We start from the raw sequence: 15,617 nt of genomic DNA on the forward strand, positions 1-15,617 counted from the left end.
AAGTGTCCCTCATTCATAATAAGGTTTGTTCAAACACGTTTTACACTACCATGATTTATACTATTCAGTGTGACTGTTTTGCTTGTGTGTGTTGAGGGTTGTGTTTATATGGCTGCACACTGTAATGTTTATGTGCCTGCAGTGGTACTCTGTCAGCACAAGCCCAAAGGTAGGGTAGGGTTAGCACTATAACCGCAGCTGCTGTTCAGCAAGGTTGTTGGACATTTCTGTGTCGTCTCCTGCAGTGTATTTCTGCATGGTCTGCCACAGCGTATTGTAAAACAGCAGTTTGAAAGTCTTGGGGGACAGTGGGTGGTTTTTATACAACTTCAGTATTTATTGTTCCTTGCTGTACACACTGTACGCCTTCAGTAAGTCTAGTAATAGAGCTGTGCCAGAAAGAAATCAGCCTAACACAAACAAACACAAGTGTGATTGGTTTCTGTTGCGGCTTACTGATGGCATACAGAAGTATATGCACATTTGCATGCTCTCCACCTACAGAATTAAAGAAGGGTTTTGGCTTGTGCAGCCTTTGTGTGGTGGTTTAGCCCCAGCCGACAACAAAGAACCAGGTGGCCATTCACTCACTCCCTCTACCCCGCCTTGGGATGGGGGGAGAATCAGGAGAAAAAGGCAAAACTTGTGGGTTGAGATGAAGGCAGTTTAACAGAGCAACAAAGCAAAGAGGAAAACACCAACAATAGTACTCATAAAGAAATATACAAATATGATTAATCTACAACCGCTCACTGACCGGAACCCGGAAAGCCCAACCCGCTCCCAGTGGCAATTCCTACCCCACCAGCAGTGTCCCCTGCAAGCTCCTTGTGAAAATTAACCCTATCCCCGCCAGAACCAGGACACCTTGTTCAGACACGTTTAAGTGGAACTAATGTAAAAAGAATCTTTCTGTTGGGGAAGTTGGTAAAGTGGGATTTGTAACATCCAGAAGTCTCTGGTATCCCATCCCTCCCGATCCTCAGTTTTTGTGCAGGAGCTGTGTATCCTGCCTTCTGCCAGTAGAGGCCACAGTCACTACGGTTGCTGAGTAGCCAGTAGAGCCTCGGTGTTTTCACTTCCCCAAGACCAGCCTACTAGCCTTTCTGGGAGAGGTGAATTTTTGGCGGGCTGGAGTACAAGGAATAGATTGGGTCACTGAGACAGTTCCAGAGGAAGCCGGAGGAACAAAACCAGGATGCCGGGGAGCTGAGGGAAATTGGAGAAACAAAAGGACAGGAACATTCTGGGGAAGGGTGAGAGGAAGAAATAAGAAGTGAAACAGTAAAGACAAAGAGGAAGAACAGTGCCAGGAGGGCTGGACCTTGAAACTGCTGCATGATGGGAGAAGCCTCTATCTGGAAGGAACCAGCCTGGGCTTGGTCTTATCTGCACGTATTTTTCACACAGCGCTGATCATGGCATGCTTCCTCTTTCAAACTGCAACTGGAGTCTTGATTCGGTTAAGACAGAGGAACTGATGCAGGGAGAGAGACCCTGAGGCATGGGATGACATGGAGACAGAACCATTTTGGACCTGAAGATCAGATGGTGCTTGTGGTGTCCGTCTGCGCTGTCCCAGCCTTTGGATAAAAGGACAACTAGTTCCAGTGAAACAAGTCAGACAAGTTTTCTGAACTGTTACTAGCATGTGCCTTTTGGAAGGAATTTGTATGTCTCATTCTATCAAAGGGTATGTTGTAATTTTGAGTTTATAAAGTTAGGTAGGTTGAAATCAATGAATGATTGTTTTCATTGCAAAAATTTAACAAATTTCATCTCTCCTAACTGTCTCTCTTCATAATGCCGACTTCGCAAGCTTCAGATAGTCTAGTAGCTGTACTGGTGGCAGCAGGAAATATATGATCAGCTAGGAAGATACCGGTGACCAGCAGATCATACTGGGAACCTTACCATTGAAGGCAGAGTTCTATACTTCAAAGAGGATGAAAATGCTGGAAGTTAATTATTGCTTAAATTCTCTTGTAAATGAGGAAGTATATTAGATAAATAATTTCAAAGGAATGTTTAGCCTTTCCATTCCCTGTATTCGCTGAGTACTGCTACTGAATTTGGTGCTGATAGTTGACTTTTTATTTTAGTTTTGGAAGTAATCTTCCATTAAAGTGTATGTTAAAAATAGAGTAGGGTGAGTTGGAGAGGGACTTCACAGACAGAAGGTAAGTTGTGGAGGATCTATGAGTTGGAGAGAGACTTCAGAGAAAGGAGTTGAAGCCGTGGAGGATCTGGTGACACAGGAGGACAGTGGCACTGAAATATTTTTAAATGGGAAGATATAATTGATTTATCCGTCATTGTCTTTTTAATTAGGATTTCTGTATGGGAGCAAATATACTGAGCTGTGCTGTATACTAGGAAGTCCTGGCTGTGCTGCTTAGTGTGTCCCTTTGAAAGCAAAACCTGGTTACTTTTGTGGCTTGTTCAACAATTTTTCTCACAAGCACTGTAATAATTAATTTTCTGAAACTGGAACAGTGATAGGTGGAGTAGGGAACTGCTGTATTATGACCATAGCTTAATTATTACTTGTTATAACACACTTCTTGTAAGTCATGTGACAATATAGACCATAGTACAAAAGACTGCTTTTCCTGGAACTTTAGAGACTTCTGTCTCACTTTTTTCAGAGTTGTTTCATCAGTCCTTGATCCTGTCCTCCCATGTAAGTGGTGTGAAATTAATATTATTGTTGTTATTATTTATTAGTTTTATGATTAATTATTATTATAAAACAACAGTTTGCTTGTTGTATCAGTTGTGTCTTTAATTTAGTAAAATGGGAGAAAAAGACAGAAACATTGTTTCAATGTGCTCCCTGTATTTACAGACAGGCTTAAATATGGTGTGTAGGTGGCACATCTGCTCTAATTGCAATAATTTTGTGGGTTTGAAGCTTACAGCCTTTGAGAAATAAAAATTTTCTTTATCAGAAAGACTTTTATAAGCATATGCCTTGTATCTTAAACAAAAGGCATGGTTTATGTGAGAAAGAAGATAACTTCATAACTACCTACCAAGAAAATATTCTTCTCTTTCCTGTGTGGATATAAAAATATTACCGTCAGATCTGAGCTCATTGAATCGTGAGGTTAAACACGTATGATTCATTCAGATACTAGTGGTTTTGTGGTGATATGGGCTAAATGGTACGGATTCTAGTCTGTTTAAAAGTTCTGTTTGAATAGTTTTAAAGAAAACATTATTTAGGGGCAGAGCATGAATTGCATATGCTGCATCGCAACACGTATTTTGCTGTTTTATCAGTTTTGAAAGACAGAGATTTAAGATTCAGTTGTATGGTCACTCTTGCTAACTAACAGAATGCTGACCAAGGGCATGCCACAAAAAGCTACTTTGCTGTAGAGTAGTCCTTAGAGGAGAGGGGACTCCAACTGTCTGCTAATTTTTCATATTTATTTTTGTTAATATTTACAGTATTACTGATTCAGTTAGTCAGCTGGGCTACCTTGGAGTTATTAGCCCTCACTCCCAGTGAGTTCAGTGGAACAAGAGACCTCTACTGAATGCATTTCTGTAGAGATTCTGTTCAGAAATTCCTAGATGTCTTAGACTAAGGCAGAGAGAATAAAGTGGTAAATGGTTCTCTTATCAGAGAGGTAGTGGAGGCAGGTCTTTTAAGTGTCAGGGTGAGATAGTTGGAGGGCTTGCACTTGGTATTTTCTAACTTTCTCTTGTACTGAAAAGTTGGATCCATAAGCCAAGTTTAATATTTCTAAAGCTGATGGAGGAAGTGGCGGAGAAGGGAGGTGATATTTGATGCTCAGTGAATCAGAATTAGTTTGACAAGAATTCTCCTGGCCTTTTTAAAAGGGTTGCCGTGATTTGTATTTGATTTGAATATTAAAAGTTGATTGAGAGCTGGGAACTTAGTTTTATTTGATGCAGATAATCCAAAACAGGAAGAGGTTCTTTGGCTGTGCTGACCAGGGTCAGAAGCAGTGTATTAAAAAAGGAGAAGCCAGATAGCTTAGAAGAGTTACACTTATGCGGACTCTCATCTTTGTGATGATGTAAAACCTTTGTCTTTGTTACAGTGTAAAACCTGGCAGTCTCATATACTACATAGTCTGTATTTCAGACTCGTAAGTGGCCCTTGCTCCTAAATGGGATCAAACCTCAAAAAAAAAACCCCAACAAAACAAAACCAAAACAGCAGCAGCGTGCCAGGATTGTACATCCTGTACTTTGGTACTTCCCACTGGCTAGACACGCCATAGGAAGAAAGAAAGATCCACGACTTCCTCTGTCAATTTCACGTAGTACAGGTTTTTTATATATTAAGCTGAGAGAACTGAAAGAGCTAAGCATCAAAGCTATGATAGCAAGACACCTTCTCTCTGCTGAAGTACTTTTGATAGCATGTATTTATTTTGGGCTATTCTACATGATGTGATACCTTTTATAATCATGTTATTGCACTATTGTTACTGACAAATGAAATCAACTTCTGTTCATATTTAGATCCAAATCCTGATGTGAAATGAGTACGGACTTCCACAAACTCCTTTTTGACATTTCTGAGGCTGTGGTCCCAGATGAACTGGCGGCTCTGAAGTTCCTCAGCCAGGAGCACATCCCCATGGGGAAGCTGGAAGCCATCCAGGAGCCCAAGGCCTTCTTCAAAGTGCTGCAGGACAGAGGCATGATTGAGGCGGGGAACCTGTCCTTCCTGAAGGAGCTGCTGTACCGGATCAATCGGATGGACCTCCTGACTGCCCAGCTGGGCTCCAGCCGAGAGGAGATGGCAAGAGAGCTTCAGATCCCAGGCAGGGCAAAGGTGTCAGCCTACAGGTAAGCACAGAAGTAGTAAACCTTTGCATGCAAAATGCAAAACAGTTATGTTGTGTACTCTCTTGTTTTCTGTCTGCACTGTTGTCTTATGAATATCCCAGCATCATTGCATTTATTGGAGCATGACTACTTGCCATTGTGAGTTTTACATTTTGCAGTTCAAATGTGTAATTGTGGTGTTTACTTCTCATAACTTTCTTAGTCCATCTTTCTGTATTCTTTATTGCCAGGCAACTGCTATATGGAATTGCAGAGGACATGACTCCAGAAGATGTCAAGTGCGTGAAGTTCCTGCTCCAAAAACAAATACCAAAGAACAAGCTCCAGGATAATGCTGTATGCAAAGTGATCTTGATAAGTTTCTTGCAAAGCTTGTTCAGAGTCTGCTGGTTCTTGTAAGAAAGGAGGAAAGAGAAAGCAGTCTGCTCTCACTAAAATCTATTGTTGAAAGAATTGTGACGGTAGCTGATAGCTGCTGTGTGAAAGAATGGACACCTTTTTTATCTCATTGTATCTTTTCTCTGCCCTTTTTTGTTTTCCTGTTCCTGTTTTCCCTCCACTACCTGTCTTCCTAATCTTTTCTTCTTGCTAAGTCCATCATGCTCTTCCTTTTGTCTTTGCTTGGCATTTATAAGACATTTGTATGTATGCTGTATCTAGGAAGAGTGATGTTTACTGAAGGATAAACAATGTTTTGGAGACAGAAAATAGAGTTCTAATGTGAGTTCAACCACAATTTTTTGTGTGTCATTGGGTATGTTTTCTTCTTTATTGTAATTTGGGGTAACAGCATTTTGTTAACTTCCTGACAAAAGAGGTTTGATGAGCTAGTTAAATACTTGTATTGTAAATAATGAACAGTGTTATTAAAATGCTTGGTATTATTAAGAAGCTTCTGTAAAAGTCCTATTTGTATTGTGGCACCTATAGGAAAATGAGCAGATGTATCTCCAACCTGGTGGACTATTGAGCTTTAAAAAACAAAATTAGCCCTGAACACCTTTTCTGTAATACAAGATATAAAATGCCACAGCTAAATGACTTAGCTGCACTTCATCTTAACACAGAGGCACAACAGGATGCCATGATGTTGTCCACATCAGTGCTTTGCAACACAACAGGATAACCTAGCCATAGGCAATTTCTAATAATCCTGTCTTTACCTTAGTGATGTGATTCTTCAGTTGCATTGCATCCTGACCCTTGTTTTAATGAGGTTTGGAGGAAGAAGAAATTGGTCTTTAGCTGGTCAGTCTGGGAATGAGGATGTTGTCTTCTGCTCTGTCCAGAAGTGCCTGATACTGCAGTTATTAAAGGCCACTGTATGAGTTTGGGTTATGGGTTTTTGTTTTAACAGTCGATGTTGAAGGTCTTACTGGAAATGGAAAGAAATGAAATCATCAAAGAAGATGACCTGGCAGTGCTGAAAGATACATTAAAGAGATTTAGAGCTGACTTAAAGAAAAAAATTGATACCTATGAAGAAAAAAAAAAAGGTAAATTATTTAATCTGCTGTTTAAGAGTAGAGCTTGGGTTTTTTGTGATTTTTGGGGCTCCATCCTTGGCAGCTTAGGATTCCAGAGATAAGAGACAGACCTTACAGTATCCTATGATAGGAAGACCAGCTCGTGGTACCTGTGGTTTCTGAAGTTTTCTGCTATTTCGTTATCCCATCATACCTTCTTGTATCTCTCCTTGAAATACATTCTGTGCCTTGTAAATTGTCTGCTTCTCCCTCCTCTTTGCCTTAAATGCAATTTTTTTCTTCAGGAAACAGTGCCATGCTGGTTTTAAACCAGGATAGCTTTATAATCACTAAAACGGACTGGAAGTGACAGTTGCCTTGGGGAAACTTGTCAGCTTTATTTTCTGTTAGCCAGACTGTTTGCTCATAGTCAAAGGAAAAGTCACAGGAGAACAGGTACTTGGCTAAAGTGTAACCATTAGCTTTCTGTACCAGATGTGAAATTTCAAGGACTTCAGTGTATCTGGGATGTTGCAGCTGAGGTGGTGAATTGTGACACCACAGCTGGGCCTTACTGTTTGGGAAACAGGATGCATCAACCAACAACAACTGAGACCTGTTAATTTTTTCCCCAGAACCTCCTTTTGGATGACTCAAGACGTGTGTTTCCTTAGACACATCTATACAGCCCATGCAGTTCCCTGCAGAGATACCCGCTAGTTTCCCCAGCATGTCTTTGTGCTGCTGGCCTGTGCTTGTGTCTCTGAAAGAGCAGAAGAAAATTGCCAAAGGTGGCTAGTGTAATCACGGCCCGTGTCAAGGGAATGGCTTTTTAGTAGTATTGTTTTTATTTTGTCCCACTTGATAAGTAGAAAAAGCGCATGTCTTATAGATCTTGTTGCCCCGACAATTACCATTTAAATACATCTGCGTAACTTGTAAAAAGGGTGCTGTGATTTATTTCCTTGGGTAGAGTCATGGGTTTGCTGGTTTCTTCACTTGTTTCAGGCAGTTGTATTCAAAGAAGTGCTTGGTTGCTTCCGTTATGCTGGTATTCTGCATCCTTGGTGTGTCCACCCAAACAGTAAAGTTCTCTGGAGAAGAGACAATGGCCTCAGAAGTAAATGAACTATCTGTACTGTACCACCATACAAGAATGTGTCTCCTATTTCACTTACGTATCCCATAGTGGAGATGCTAGTGAATGGGTTGCCTGGGGTGACTACTCACATTCAGCCTTTATTATCTGGATCTTGCTACCAGTGAAAGAGCAGAGAAGAAATGGAGCACAGCTCTGCACAGCTTTAATAACCAGCAGTCTCTGAAACTGGAACGTGGCTTGGCCCAGCTGTACAAAACGATGGTGTCTCAGTGATGTGGAAACTTCCCTCCGCCTCACACCTTGTACTGTGTTTTTGAGTTTTGAAATATGCATACTGGAAGGTTTATCTTTTTAGTCCTAAAATGTTCTGTTTATCTTTTCTCTCTTAGAAAATGATTCCAAGGAAAAACTCCACTATCCAGTGTCTGTGTCTGTGCATCCAGCGGGAAAAGGAGCAGAGGGAGAGACACCACACCCGGTGAGAAATACCTCAAGATTGCCTTTAAAGTATTTGTTCAACTCCAGGGCAGGGGAGAAATTGCATAAATTCTTAAGACTAAGCAGGTGGAAGAGCTGAAAGGGAGGAGTTCTGTCTTTATATATAAGCCTTGGGACAACTCCTATTTTCAAAACAAGACCAGGCCTTGTTCCTTTGTGAGGACCTGGCTGTCAGCAACCTTTTAGGCAAGAAATGAGGAGTAGCTGTTATGTGAAGAAAACAAATCTTAACGATAATGGAGACTGAGACATTAAAGCCCTGGACAAGATACTCCTGGGCAGATGGGAAGGGAACGTCAGAATCTGCTACCTCACTAGAAACCCACAAGGACTCTCAGAGGGAATGATATGGTGCAGGAGCTTTTCCTCTGCACATGCAAATTTGTGTTTCTGGATACGCACTTTCTTCCATGCCAAAATCATATCCTAACCACAGAGAGACAGGAGGAGGAATTCAGGGAGACAAAGCCGATTCCTCTCCCCTGTAGCTAGCTTGTATTATAAGGCTTTTTCCTTTTCCTATCTTGGCCCTCATGATTTTTTTTCACTTGGACATGAAGGGCCAATAATCTCTGTATAGCATATTTCTCTTGGATACTTGGCACCTGCTTTCTTATCTGCTTTCTTCATTTCTACAGCTTGTGGAATCATATAAGATGAAAAATAACCCCCATGGTTACTGTGTGATTCTTAACAACTACATTTTTAAAAATCCATATGAAGTCAGAGAAGGATCATTGAAAGATGGAGGTAAGTACTTTTTTAACCCAATTACTGGTTCATTTTTTTTCTCTGATAATTATCTGAAAGAACTGTCTAATCTTTCCTATGAAGAAGAGTCATGCCCACTGAGCTCCTTTGCCTCAGAGTAACTGGGATGACAGTCACTGTAGAAATTGGAAATATGCCACTTCCAACACTTTAGCTGATGGCTTAAAGAAGAAACCGCTTTCTGTTCTAGGTAAAAAGCATCATCTTAATTGGTCATACATACCAAATAGTGAAGATTACTATTCCGCCTTTTCACTTTTTGATTGTTTTTAATTCTTATCTATCATGGAGTAATATTTTTAAGTCCTTAAATTCTCTTGAATGCTCAAATAAATGCTCCTGCTTTATATTTTTCCTTAAAGCCTGTCTTCCTGCAAGACTCACTTTTAAGATAAACAAGAGTGTACCTTAAAAGACAAATCCTGCCTTCCTTGTTGGTGCATTGATCATTCTCACAGAATGAGGGACCTACTTCATTTATGAGTGGCACAATTTGTCATTCTAAAGAGGTACCTCTTTAACTTGCTAAGTGTTGTTCTTAAGCATCTGAGATTACTTTGCAATGCACAGTTAAAGCTTGCTTCGATACAGTAAGCTTCACTAATTTGTACCAATTAGTGAGATAATCTGAAACCTGTTTTTGTTTTAGATAGTGTGATGCTTAACCCCATTGTGTTTGAAAAAAAATAGAATTAGGCATTTGCATTTTTCTAATTAGATTTGGCAGGCTAAGAGTTAGTCAGGTGAATTTATTTGTGCAATATGAACACCTGTGCTAATACCTGTTCTACTACGCAGACACTGATGTTTCAGCATCTTCCTTGTCCCTGATTAACAAGCGCCTTCTGACTTTTTTTCCCAGAGGCTGTGACAAGGGTCTTTAAGTGGCTTCAGTTTGAGACAGCTGAGCACAAGAATCTAGAAGCAAAGCAAATGTATGAAAAACTTGAAGAATACAGCCAAAAAGATCATAGTAACATGGACTGTTTTGTTTGCTTCATTTTTTCCCATGGTGAAAAAGACAAAATAAAAGGCACTGATCATAAGTTTGTAAATATTAAAGATTTACTCTCCTGCTTCAGTGGATCTAATTGTCCTTCTCTTGCTGGCAAACCCAAGCTGTTTTTCATCCAGGCTTGCCAAGGCTCTGAAGGTCATCCAGCTGTCACAATAAAAGAAGACTTTTCTGGCCATCTTGAGACGGATGCTGTACCTCTGACTTCCATTCCTGATCGGGCTGATATTCTGGTTGGCATGGCTACAGTGGAAGACTATGAGTGCTACCGCTGTCCAGAGAGTGGCAGTGTTTACATTCAATGCCTCTGTGACAAGATGAAGTTGCTTTGCCCACTGTAAGTGCTATTTTTAATCCATATACATTTGGGGTATTGCAGACATACATACTTAAGCATGCTGTGCTGGAACATCAGTGTTTCGTGTTTGTGCTGTGTAGGGCTTTTCACCTGCAGAACAGTGCAGAACAGTAATTATTCTGGAATTGGTCACTGATATTCTTCTACAGGTGACTCAAAGTACAAGTGACTTCCCCTAGTTTGCCTGTGACAGAACCAAGGTTGTAATGCTGGAACGTTACATATAAACAAGTGTGCATGTTTTTTAATGTTTTTTTGACTGATAAATGATTTTTCTTCCAGTGACACCTGCTGAGAGGCGAATTTATTGAGTGATTACACAGACAAAAAAATCAGCATTCTGTAGTCGTAATTTTCATTGTTCCCTCCCATCCCCATTTGATTTAGAAAATAGAATTTCTCTTCAGACATCACTTTATCATTGTTTCCAGAAAAGGGCTTGGAGAATGCATAGTTTTTGTTCTGTTTCATCTTAGTGCACTCTTCTGACTATAACCAAAGTAGGGGACTGCGTTTGCTGGTAAAGCAATGCTACACGGAAGTTGCTTTTATTCCTCCCAAAACACTGAATTCAGTGGTTACGCAATGGAGCGTGCAGTTTCAGTGACAGACAGGGTGAGGGCAAGATACTAGCCTTCCCTGAGATACCACTTTATTGGAGCAAACATAGATCAACTTCTTGGACTAGCTGCAAGTACCGTGTATTTCAATGTAACTTTTCTTCATTTTTCTTCAAGCCGCAAGGATCTCATAACCATCCTGACAGAAGTAAACAAGGAAGTGGGAGGAAGAGTATTAAATGGACGGAAGCAGATGCCAAAGATAACATCAACACTACGGAAGCAATTGATCTTTGAAATTCCACAATCTCTTTCAACTGGAAAGTAAAAAAAATAGAAAAATTAGAATACACTCAGTTAGGAATCACATCTGGAATGGGCTTCCACAGGGAAGAGAATTTGCAAGAGAAATTATCTAGATCTGTGTAGTTAGCTCCCATCCTTCAAGGGGCCGTGGGACCTAAGTTTTTCAATTCCCATGTTTAAGCAGTCTCCTGGCACCTGGATCTCTAACAGTCTGGTAAGGCCATGCAGGAGTACGGATCTGGCTTTCTGCCCTGCAGAAACAATGGGGTCTGTTCAGTCTGGTTTTCAAGTGAGGAAGCACTTTCAAGTAGTGTGATTTTTAAGAGTTATTGGAAATGCCAGTCAAAGTCCCATTTCTGTCCAAGTTGTTATAAGTCCCTGAAATCTGAAGAAAAGAACAGATAGATTCAGAATGCTAGATCCTTCCCAGGAAGGATGTGTAAGATTGTAACTGATTTACCTAGAAGTGAATCATTGTCTGTCTCTGGAAACTGTATAATTTTTCATGGAAAATAACATCCCTGTCCAGAAGGACCAAAAAAAGATGATTATGATAATACAAGTTTGGTTCTTTTGCTCCAGATATTTGGTTTGCTTTGCTTTATGTTATTAATTTACTTGGCTAAGCAGCACTGCTCTTTAGGTTTTTTAATAGTAAGGGTTCTAATTGTGTTTTTTCTCAGAGCTCTTGGGGGGCAGTCTGATTTGAATGGCTGTTGACTGCTGGAAGGAAGGTCTCATTCTGTTAGATCCACTGTTCTGAGGTGCCTTCTCTTCCTGGCAACTGGCTCTAGCTCCTGTGGACTCTTGTTTCTGTTGTAATAAATGCTCTTGGTTTTCACATCACCTTTGTTTGTGGTGTGTTTCTCTTTTGGATGAGCTGGCTGAGGGACAGTCAGCATGACAAACAACACGTCTGCTTCAGCAGAAGTTATTTTGCTCTTGTTGAAGTATTTGATGGCATCCACTCTGAGGGGTAGCATATAGCTTCATTAGCAGCTGGAGAGATGGTAGGAAAGAGTAATTCAGGACTTTCATGATAATGGCAGCTAATGCCAGTGAGGCTGTTCTTACCTTGCATCCTCAGCAATGTGTAGGTGGTATGTGGGAGCTGTATGGGATTCTAATGGCTACATTCCTTTTGAGTTTATAACAAGATAAAGTATGGATCTGAGACATTTTGTAACTTCCTTTTTTAGTTTGTATTTTTTGGAAATCCAGGGCTAGCCATAAAGCAGGGTCTCTTTATTCGATCTTGCTTGTATTCTTGAAGCGAAACTTCTATTTTCTAATCCCACACAATGTGTTGGCAGTTGCATTTTGCTCCCCTTACCCTTTTTCAGCTTCCAAGTAAAAGGGCAAATGCCCACTCTTAAAATCACAGCTCTGTTCACACAGGTTTCATAAATAATAAATAGATGTTACAAGCACTATGTAAATGAGAGTGCTGTTTGTGGCAAAAGTTACCAGAAGGTGGTTCTGTGGCTGACATTTGGTTAACCATGTAGGAAATGTGGCAACAGTTTATTTACATTTTTATAATGTTTTCATAAATGAGACCCTGATATGAAGTTAATAATTAGATTTGTGACTGTTGTTTTATGATAAGGGAATATAGCTTAAATGAAATAACTGCTTCCTCTGGGAGAAACTTCCTGGAAGGTGGCAGCTGCTCCAGTAGTGAAGTTGTGAATCTACAGTGTGTCTCATTTTTTTATAATTCTCTGTGTTCAATACTCCGACCAAGTTTTTTCATATATTCCACATGAGGAAGAATTGGATAACAAATTTAGTTATTTGGTCTGTTTGGTGCTTCATGGGATTTTGATTTAGTAGAGTGATACAGTGACATAATGAAATCACAACACAAGCATAATTGAGGAGTTGCAATATTCGGTTGACTCACAATACAAACATGATTCTCATTACCCATCTTTGTGTGCTCACCATCATGACATCGGGCATCTCCAGTCACAGTGGAACATATGAGTTAAAGCCAGCTCAAGCCCTTACTCTTTTCAAAGTTTAAATGTTTTATCAGTTGTCCAGCTTTTATGCTTTTATGTTGGGCTGAGCCACGTATTCACACCCCCCATGCTGGTCTGGCTAGCTTAGGAAGACATTATTCTTTGTTAATTGTCTTGGGAACTTGATGATTCACAGGTGCAGCTGTCTTCTCTAAAACTAAGGTTACCCTCCAGTCTCCCTGATGTTGCAGTAAATTGAGCTTTAAGGATTCTTCCCTGAGATCATTAGATTTTTGCCTTGCGCCTCTGAGTTGTCCTCCGGTGTGTGTGGAGGGGGGTGTGCTGGTCAGTCACACCCTGCCATTAAATTGGCATGATATTTTGTTCTACCTGTTAAAATCAGGTTGCCTCCATAGCTAACATTGCCAGCTGATGAAGACCTACTAGAAAGGAGAGAAAACCCCATCAAAATCTTCTGAAGTACTGCAGGAAGTAGCTGCACTACCATGAATTTGCATGTGGCTCACGTAGTAATCAAGGAAGGAGAAAATACACTTTCAGTTTTGTGGTTCTGAGCAAAGTATGCTCACACAGGCCTGCAGCAGGGTGGCTGATACATTCTTGCACGTATTTTTTGCCTTCCCACAGAACTAAGAGGTAAGAAGGAAGTCAGATCTGCAATTTTCTAACTCTTTTTTCCTCTGTAGCACAACTTGGAGAATGGTGCGGGGCAATCACCTTTCCTCTCTGAAAGACGCTTAGCTATAGTTACTTTGCCTGTCCTCCCTTTTCTTCAACTCCTGGCTGGGAGGCCAAATGCTATAGCATAACAATCCTGGCACTCAATTCTGTGTTTTGTTTTCACTAGAAAGTGGAGTCAGAAGGTTGGTAGGAAAGCAAAGTTGGTGAGTTGAAGTCCTGCAGGCTTAAGCTGAAAGCAGGCAAGATCAGTGATGTTGTTTGAAAAGGGAAATGCATAGAAGAGTTGGGGAGGACTGTTAGCTCCAGAGGCAAAAGCAGTATTACTCAGTGGCATGAGTCACTCCCTGCCTAGTCACTTGCATCTTGTCACCTCTTCGTTTAGTTTAACATCAGTTTCCCGGAGAGCTATTTACACCCAGCTTCCATGGGAAGTTTGTCATTCTCTCCACTGTAGTGATTTTAGGGTGACTTGTTAATGCGCTGCTCTTGGGATGGGTTAGTGGTACGTGTGAGGAGCCTGCCCCTGTTCAGATCGCTGCCAACTTCTCCCATTGGACGGGCTGCCGTAAGTACATGATTTCCCACCACCTATGTAAGGGTTCACTCTTAGTTCTCAAAGTGGTGCAAAATTCAGGTACTGCAGAGTTTTGATTAGTTGAGCTGTTGGCTATGTCTGTGATCTGTAAGAACTCTTGCAGGAGATCTTGAAGCCCAGGGAGAAGAGGAAACAAAATACACACCATTTAGGACATTAAGCTATGCAGCAGGGAGTCCAGAGCTAGATTTTTTGCGGGACATGTTGGGTGTTCAGCCCTTGCTGGTTACCTTTTTTATGCTGACCTCTAACATGGACATACTCTCCTGGGAGTTCTTCAGATCGGCCTCTTTTCATCTAGAGCTGTGTCAAATTATGAACCAAGAATGGCATGTTTAATATGCAATGACTTCTGTTCAATGTGCTCAAAAATATAGTTAAGATCTTTGGGGATTCCCAGATACTCATTTCTGTGTGTCCTTTCTGTAATTGTGCTGTTGTTTGTCACTGCATCTGTTCTGTTATTGACAACCACAGGAATTCCCCAGGCCCCAAATGTGGCTGGCTCTTGTCGGTGCCAACGGTAATACCTTTCTGGCTAAGTAGAACGTTATTCTGGACATGTCTTCTGAGCTTGGCCTAGGTCTTTTACATTAGCTTTATGTTTGTACAGCCACTTTGTGTTTAGGCCTGATTTGTCCAGGCGTATCAGTGCAAAGAGAAGGATCCATGCCTCCTTCAGTCTATTTACTAGGAAGGGCTTGTTTTAACATGACTTGAGGGCACGTTAGCTCATGGGCTGTTAAAAAGTGTCTTGCCATTCATTTTCAGAAGGATGAAATGCCAACTGGTAAAATCTCTTCCCTCCTGTTCTTGTGAAATACCGTCTATAGAGAGTGCTGCACCAGAAAGTGTATCAGCGGTGGTGCACCATCCCAGGGCCTAACGCCACCGCACAGTGCTCCTGCCAGCCTCCTCCTTTGCTAGAAGGGTCTTCAACAGCTCTGTGAGGGCTGGGGGGGAGCTGGTTCCATGGCCAGTGGCTGTCAGGGTACAGGGCCTGACACTGATGCGTGCTGCATTGCCCACCAGCAGCCCCAAAAGGCTCAGAGGGAGGAAGTTGAGTCAGCGGCGTTCATGAGCTTGCTTCTGTTTGTGTTAAAATGTCAGTGACTTGTGAGTGCCTTTAAATTCGCGAGAGGCGATTGCGGGAAAAGCGCGGGCAGAGGGAGACCTTCCGACCTGCACCCACAGGCTCAGTTCTCTCACGAATGGACTCAGCAATAGTCGGTGCTTCATAACGGTGAACGGAGGGGGCCTAAAATGCGTCAGACAGAAGTCCTCTCCGGCAGAGGCGCAGTTTTTAAGTTAAGTTTGTGGGGTTTGTTTGTTCAAGTCAGAAATCCAGAAGGAACTACAGCTCCCAGGGGCCCGTGCGCCGCCGCCTGCCCGGCGGAAGCGCGGCGGGAAGCGGCCTCCGCCTTTCCCCGGGACGGGCGCCGCC

General features: G+C 41.5%; 1 protein-coding gene across 1 annotated transcript in view; it reads left to right on the plus strand.

Moving 5' to 3' along the window:
* The first annotated feature begins 4,522 nt into the window (after window positions 1-4,522).
* The window catches only part of CASP8 (caspase 8, apoptosis-related cysteine peptidase), a 16,539-nt gene continuing 5,444 nt past the window's right edge, over window positions 4,523-15,617 (plus strand). Inside the window, exon 1 of the mRNA XM_009890182.1 lies at window positions 4,523-4,833. Coding sequence (XP_009888484.1) covers window positions 4,523-4,833 — 311 coding nt within the window. The remainder of the gene's footprint in view (window positions 4,834-15,617) is intronic.

The sequence above is a fragment of the Charadrius vociferus genome, unplaced genomic scaffold (genome assembly GCF_000708025.1).
Source record: "Charadrius vociferus isolate BGI_N301 unplaced genomic scaffold, ASM70802v2 scaffold147, whole genome shotgun sequence".
Lineage (NCBI taxonomy): Eukaryota > Metazoa > Chordata > Aves > Charadriiformes > Charadriidae > Charadrius > Charadrius vociferus.